Below are 8,493 nucleotides of genomic sequence, written 5' to 3'. Positions count from 1 at the left end.
GTGTTCCTGTAGCATCTGCTTTATCTGTCTTCAGATTACAACATACAACTGTTATCAAAAATATACGATCAAAGGAGAAAGGACAGTAGCACTGAACATTTACCACAATGTGTTGAATACTAACAGCTTACTTACATTTTAACACGAGATCTCAGCTAAACCTACTTTGTGGTTGACAGGTGATGAGGAAACCAACACCAATCATAATACTACACAAAACAGTAATAATTTTTAAAACACAAGAAATTGGTGTGAAACAGGAGTACGGCTAGCCACACCTTGAAACTGAAGCAAAAAATTAAATTAGAATCAAAAAAATTGTAATGTATTCCATTATAATCAAAAAGTCTACCAGAAGCTGCTGTCTTCGCATCTGCTACACTAATGGTTGTTTTACACGTCAGAACAACAAACAATTGATTCTTCACCTTCATGCGATGTTATAACAGTTACCCACATAAACAAGACTGGATAAGTAGAGTTCCATCAGAAATAGTACCCAGTTGTATATAGAATAAGATTACATGTGTGTACCTGAAGCATCTTTGTGAACGGGCTCAATGCATTTTAAATGTTGACACCAAGGCTCACAGCATATCAATTTAGCTTGTGATTGAACTTCAAAGGATTCTGTGAAAACATGTGAAATACTGTTACTGCACCATCTTGTGAGCAATGAGTACATAAACTTTTAAGTAACTTTACATTAAAAACTGGCAAAATGACTTCATACCAAAATAAAATGTGGCAGCAGAGCATAAAGTACAAGAGATAGCATAACATAACCCAGTGACTTGAGGGGACCAATACAGGAAACAAACAAGTTCAGAATGTTAAGTTCAGAGACAAACTTATAAGAGATGTGGATCATCATATAAATGAACAGAATTAGACAAGGGAAAAACATACAAATTATACTGCTGTTATTCCATCCTGTACCTTACAAATTACTTTGAACCTTTTGAGACAATATGCTGGTGGACAAGAATTTTCTTAAAGAAAATTACTTAAGTCATGCTATTAGGGTGAAATATTCAACACAATGGAAAAGGTTACAAAAATTGCCATGTAGTAATTTGTGATCTTTAACGGGCTAATGTGGTAGAGGTAAAAGATAGCAAGTATTTAAAAAAAAAAAAAAGCTTTGAAAGATGGCACAATTATGAGGTACAAGGAGCAAATACAATCTGTCGTTTTCCTTCCTTCCTTCCTCCTCCTGCTTCAGAGGTGTCTTTCAGACCCCTCATCCACTCTCCCTACAAAAATTTTCCTATGTCCTTTTCCTGAAGAAGGAATTTGTGGTTCCAAAAGCAAGGAATTTGGATTTCATTGTATGTGTAGCTATTCTCTGAAATGGGAGTTGTTCCTTCTGGAATTAGTCAGTCAGGCAATTTTTCTGATATTTTGACAGATTTCCAACTAATGTTTTTCTTTTTTGTTGTGCCTCCTTCCATTAACTATTATTAAAGTTTCAATGGTGAAATATGTTGAATTGTATTAAGTGCAGGAAGCGGAACACAGGGTGCAGTTATGAAATGGAACACTTACAACAGTATGGGTCATTCACACCACTCTCCTGCCAGTGTTCACAGCAAACAAATTTTCTTGTATTAACTTTCCACAACTTTTTTCATTATTTACCCATTTAGTTCCAGAGGGACAGATATGTTGTCACGAAGCTCAGCATTGTGTGAATATGATGATTATGTTGTTTGCTGCACTACCACATAATGCTTCAGTACCTGTAGTTGCAGTGTCAATATTTAAAACACTTGAACTGTTTTCATTACAATTTTCACATTTCATACTGACACTGAACTTTATTTTGTGCATGAAGTATCATTTACCTATATTCCAAAGGCTGTACTTGCTGCTGTCTTTGCTGCACAGTCATCAAAACTTTAACTTTTCTATATTCTCTTTACCAATTCTTTTTTTCTTTCAAAGGTCTAAAAACTTAGGTGAACAAAACACAATTTCTTTTTAACAGTTTTTTCCTTATATCTAAAAAAAAGAAGACAGAAAAAAATAAAAAAAGCTCTGAGCACAACATCATTCATACTGACATTTGTGTACTTTTGACCTTTTACTTAGAATAAATATTTCAAGACTTACAATGAGTGTTACAGTTGTAACACATGTAGATCAAAATTTGTGCGTTTCTTTAAAAAATGTGACTATACACTATTGCACATCATATTTGAATACATGGAAGAATTTCTTCAAGAACACATGCACTCGAGGGATATTCAAGAAGATGCAGAACATGAAACATTATGAAATTTATGATTTTATATGACACAAAGTCCTGAGAGTCACACAGTATGACATGTGAAGAGGAATATCAGTAATGAAATTTCTAAAGCATTCACTGAATTAAGCATCACAAAAAACACCAGAGATAAGAAAATGAATTGATTAGATAAATTCCATGCTGAGACGGAAAAAGTCATTACTACATGGAAAAAGTTACACATAAAAATTATATGAGTCAAGAGAACACACAAAATACAAGTGAATGAATAATTCAGGAGGGAAAATTGCACAGGACACACAAAAGAAAGTGTACAAGATGACAGTGATATATTGTGTGTTTAAAGTTTACCCAAAATATGATTAGGAAAAATCCTTTATCTTACCCCTATACCCTTTAGAAGTATGAACAAGACAGGAAATTCCTATTTGGATAAACTTTCAACCATATTTATTACAATGATGACAGTGAAACACTACTGCATAGTAGAAATGTGTCATATATAACAAAGTTTGTCCTGAAATTCAAGCTTATGGATGATTATAATTTTAATAAAGACAAACCCACATTATAAAGATTGGCACGAATGTTCAACATTATGTATATATATAAAATTTCACAGAAATCAACAAGTATAAAATTAAACAAATTCAGTACACAAATGTGATTACTTACAAAAATAAAATTCAATTTACAGATTCACTTCAGTTTGGCAACAATGCATTACATTAAGTAACATGTCTCACTCACAGTTTCTGTAACAGTGCAAATTTACAGATAAACTTCATTTAAACATAGTAGAACAATATGAACTCATTTAACAAGAATAAAATCACAGTTTCTCAACTCAGAAGAATGATTCTTCTGTGCAAATATTTCCATAAACCTATTTATTTAGTAGGTACTCCTACCAAATTGTTTATAATTTTGCAAATAAGTAACAATATAGTTCTTTGTTAACTATTAGTTTTAAATAATACAGAATATTTCAACAAATTTAATAAATGTCTGCTGAGAGAGAGAGAGAGAGAGAGAGAGAGAGAGAGAAAGAGAGAGAGAGAGAGACAGTTAAACATGTAACACTTCAAATTTAGCATTATAGTCTGATGTGTCTCATAACGTATTTCCCATTAACTCTGAATCAACAATTGTTCAAGTGAGGCAATAAAGAAATAATTTTGGCAACTTCTACATATGCAGTTCATCACACACACACACACACACACACACACACACACACACACACACACACACACACAGACAGACTTCCCACTCTAGGTGCAAAAGGAAAAACAGTCAAAGAAGAGAATAAATCTTAACTGTGTAACAATAAATATACTAACAATTTACAAGTTTATATCAAAAATTTTAAAAACAGTAGCATATGCTGATGAAATATCTTGAATCTGATTTTACTTGTAAGCTTCCATTTATCACATAAATCTGTGTATAGTATCAGGTAATGTAAACATTAACATGATAATTATTATAGAAAATGTAAGCCACAATGAATTTCGAAGAAAATCAGCCATATTTACAGTGGAAATACATTTTATACAATGCTTACAATCTACACATATTAACAATTATCTCTCTTTTGTGTTTTATGCTGAACACTGCTTTCACACAAATGAAAACACAAATTTCCTTATATGTGAAAGTTTATGAATAAAACCATGTAAAAAGGACAAAAGATGTGTATGTACTTTTTTAAAAAAATATCATGGCATGATAAAAGTTATGTAACAGGTACTATTCTGAATGAAAATTCAAACTGTGTAAATTATAGTAAACCATGAAATAGCAACTTGAATTAAATGTGCTTGCTCAGAGATACTAAGAAAAGCATGCTATTGGATGGCAGTGCAGCATTTTGTCAATGTCTTACAATTATACAATGGTACACAACATGTGGAAGTCATTACCTACAACTATTTATATAACAATATAGGCCAGATGCAATCTAACATAATAAAAACAGTTGCGGTCATGTTAATGTTACACAATAGCTCTCAAATAAAATCAGATCAAATACACGTAACGTATCAGTCACATTCAAACACACAGCAATTTAAAATTCATGAGACTTGCTGGCATTTCGACATGAAAATTCATGTCTCAGCAGCACATCTGATAGGTACACAATATCATTTTTATGTAAGATATAAAAAATCCTGCAGAATGTCTTTTTCAAAAATCGCTTTAAATTGTACATACTAAACACATATTGCAGAGAGTTGTTTTCTACGTTCCGCAGATAGTTTCCAATGATACATTAGCACACGCACTTCACGTTTACAGTATGTTAAATTCACTCAAGTATTACCTCAATAAAGGTCAGAGAACCACTAACAGCCCTCTCCCTAATCACATATTACAAGATGTGACATGTGGATTGGAGATAATGCTGCATGACAGTAGACATTCACAGAAAACATTAAACAAATCCCAGAGGTTTTTCAATATACATTCACAATCTTGTATTTTCCTTGTAGGATGTATTTCAATCCAATTATAAAAGTCAACTGTATTTCAATCCAATTGTAAAAACTACAAAATAACAGAACATAAACCAACAGTTATTTCTCTGGAATGTTGGTTAATCTCAATGACTGGTACAGTTTTCTACATCTAAGTATATGTAAGAAAGTACAAAACAAGCAAATCTTTGGATTCAAGGGACTACTTCAATGTTGTCTGTAATGTTGTGCATCATGTGCTGATCTGTCTGTTTCAACCTGGAGCTAAACACTGTAAATGGCACACAATGGAAATGGTCACTCACCTGACATGCACACAAACAACACTTTGGTAAGGACAAATATGTTGGTTGAAGATAACTGTATCACTACTGCAACCTGTCTATCCGGAAATTGTCTTCTGTTGAAGGATCTGTTATCACATTCATATCGGGATCTGTTAACATCTGAAGACCATCAAAGTCAATTGGATCTAGTCCTTCACGAAGGGTCTCATCTGAGGGGAAGAGCTCAGAGTCATCAAAAGAGCCCGACATGGCAGAACCCAAATCCTTAACAAATTCTTGCCTCGAGAGGTCATCACCTGTACTTGATGAAAAATCTGTAATATTAAGACAAACAGAATGGTCAGTGTACATACTGATAACACACTTGTAGATAGTAAATCTCATACAAGTTTCAATTGCAGCACTTTCATCTTTGATGAGTACATCTCACTAAAATCATGAACAATTAACAACAGTACAAAGACTAAACTACTGAACTCTTCTCAGATTTCATAACAAGAACTACAAATAATGCAGGACAAAGAAATACCCATCTATGAATCGAAAAGAAGCTGAAAGAGTGGAAAACAAATGTTTCTAGGTCCAGGTGGAATCCTGGTTTCGTTTTACAATGAGTACTCCTCAGTATTGGTCCCATACTTAGCTTGCATTTTTCATTACTTGTTGATTTGCTGCAGAATTTTTGAACATATTCTAAATTAAAATACAATACATTTCCTTAAGGGAGAAAAACTTACATCCATAGATCAACACAGATTTAGAAGGCATCACTCATGTGAAAATCAACTTGCCCTTTTCTCACACAATATCCTGTGAACCATGGACAATGGGAAACAAGGAAATTCCACCGTCCTTGATTTCCAGAAATTTCATGAATGAATTGTGTAAGATATGAAGAGTGGGTAGCCTGAGTTGTAATATTGCACAGTGAGTGCAAGTAGAAGGGTAACCCAACATCAGCAGTGATACCAGGAAGCAGGAGATTACATGACCGGCTGGAGACAAGCTCCTAGAAGGAATAGAGGTCAGGAGGACAGCACATGATCAAGTGGGAAGTGCGTTTTGCAAGCCTTTATAAGTACTGCCACCTGTGGTGCTGGGGAGTCAGAACTCAGTCTGCCTCATTACTCTGCCCCCAGGATGGGATATAGTTTCTAGTGGTACTTAGCTGCACATGGTACATGCAGCACTCCACAACAAAGTCAATGTGTTAATGCCTTGTAGGATTTGACAGTGGTTTCCCATCCTAAATATTCCTCACTTCTAGTCATTTATCTCAGAGTTCCTTGTCCTTTTCCCACCAATTTTCTTTATCTTAAAATATTTCCAACTTGTATTCTCAGGCACCAGAGCTATTAGCTGGACGAGTCACTTCACAACAGAAAATAGTATCAGCTCCCGTCCTAGTGCACTTGCAGGATGCTACAGATGCAAAATTTTTTGTGCCATGTGTGAGGTTGGCTAAAAATATGCACTCCTATTCTGTGGAGTTGGCACAAATTAGGCATCCCTACTGTCAAGTGTTGGCTACCATGAAGCTAAAGCCTTAATAGTCCCTACACACGATGGTGGTTGAACAAGCCGTGGATTGAGAAATAGGTATAGTGCGTTGTTGACTTCTGATGGTACACACTTCAAAGTGAGGAAAGGACCGCGCGAGAGCTATGACTGAGATGAAGAAAAAAGAAAAGGGCAGAGTATAGTGAAGGCCCAGAAAGGATTGTTATGGCATGGGTTTGTCTACATGAGAGACGTGTTGCCAATGCGGCGTGACTGCACGCCGATCCATTGGGAGGCAGCACGAGATCTGATGGGCGAGGAAGGTCTGCCACGACATGAGTTTGACTTTGTGGGAGGCAGGTTGACAATGAGATATGGGAGCCTAATGTTCCAGAAGGAGGCAGCAACATCAGTCAATGGACTGGATGGGCCAGAGGGGCCCCACCAGCTGCATGGAAGCAGATAATGTAACACGAGGCATGTGACAGACAGGGCTGGCTGGCAGCGAGGGCCATGTAGCTGGGAGGTAACGGAAAGATAGAGAGGCAGCACAGACTGCTAACACACTCAAATAAGGTGACAAGGCTTACTGGTACACTATGCCACAAAACGAGCAGGTAAAGCAACCAACAGTAATGTTGCACAGTCATTACAAATCAGGCAGCACATTAGTTTAAGTGATGCATTAAAATTATTAGCACAAGCCTTTCATCGCAACAAACCACAGGTAATGAGTTTTTGGATAATTTTGATAGTGCATTTAAGTTGCTGGACCCAGATGAGCATAATATTAAGTCAAGACACAAATAGTAGGAGCTGCCAGGTGTAAACTGTTAGTCAGGGATTTGACAACCACATGGTCTGTCGTATGAGCTGTTTTCATGGAAAATTTTGCTTGTAAATGCACATTAGGCTATTATTCCTGTAAGTTGTTTGGAAGTAGACAAGATCATGGTAAAAACATTGCACTGTGGGGTTTGCATACCGATGCCTTGCTGTATCATTTTAGGGAAGCCATTGGGGTTGTCATAATGGAAGCTGAGTTAACTGGAATTATTGCTGTGGTTCTGAAATTAGGTCAAAGCAGTTTTCATACACGGCCTTTATGGTGACTGCCTTGAAATAATATTGAGGGCTATAGGAGAGAGGCAGTAACACACTCTGAAGCTGCTGATACTGACTCTACGGAGGAGAAAGCTATAGCATCGGTGAAAGAAAAGCTGATAGGGAGAAACATAGTTAGAATGCCAAGGAACGACAGACCTGAAAACCTAAAAGATTATCCATGAAATGTATTCGCAGTTGCGAATATGAACAAGTATCAGCTGTATAATGGAACGATGATAAAGAAAATTTGAGCCAGACCGGGACTCGAAGCTGGGTTGCCCGGTTATTTGAGCATGACCTACAGCCAGACTTAAACTTCCCCATGTCATCACCCACATGTCCACAACCTGTACTCGTACATCCACTATGTATAGTCGCATACAGGCGACACATTTTACTTGAAAGTTGCTTGCCCAGTGTGGTGGATATATACGATATTGCATACATATCCAAAGGAACACTGCATCATAACTTGGAACAACACAAGCACTGCAATACCATACAAAATGTTATCTATTTGAGATAGAACTGGAAGCAAAGCTCAAGAATGAAAAAGAAAAAGAAGATAAGTTAGCAAAATTGCCACAGGAAAATCCATAAAAGCTAGTGGAAATAAACCAAGAATTTAAAGGGCATTTTACAGAAATGGACTGATTAAAGCCAGTGAAAATTTCCAGTAAAATATTAGGGCACACTGTGCCATTGGCAGAGTCAAGAGACATAAAATACATTTTAAGTGTAATCAAAGGGGCCACTTTGCAAGGCAATAAGGCAATGTAATGAATGTGCATGGCTGGCAAAAAGAAAGATTAAGAGGCGTGTTGTTAAAAGGAAGTTTTTGGAATGCTTGAATGTGTGATCCAGG

At 36.1% G+C, this 8,493-nt stretch overlaps 1 protein-coding gene across 3 annotated transcripts in view; it reads right to left on the bottom strand.

Annotated features, from left to right (window-relative positions):
- Window positions 1-2,314: 2,314 nt before the first annotated feature.
- Window positions 2,315-8,493, bottom strand: part of LOC124613234 (CREB-regulated transcription coactivator 1-like) — a 382,746-nt gene continuing 376,567 nt past the window's right edge. For all 3 annotated transcript variants that reach the window (XM_047141909.1, XM_047141910.1, XM_047141911.1), the window contains one exon: window positions 2,315-5,335. In XM_047141909.1, coding sequence (XP_046997865.1) covers window positions 5,103-5,335 — 233 coding nt within the window. In that variant the 3' untranslated portion in view covers window positions 2,315-5,102. The remainder of the gene's footprint in view (window positions 5,336-8,493) is intronic.

Source organism: Schistocerca americana, chromosome 4 (assembly GCF_021461395.2).
Source record: "Schistocerca americana isolate TAMUIC-IGC-003095 chromosome 4, iqSchAmer2.1, whole genome shotgun sequence".
In the NCBI taxonomy this organism is placed as follows: Eukaryota; Metazoa; Arthropoda; class Insecta; order Orthoptera; family Acrididae; genus Schistocerca; species Schistocerca americana.
This window is presented reverse-complemented; position numbering and strand designations above follow the sequence as displayed.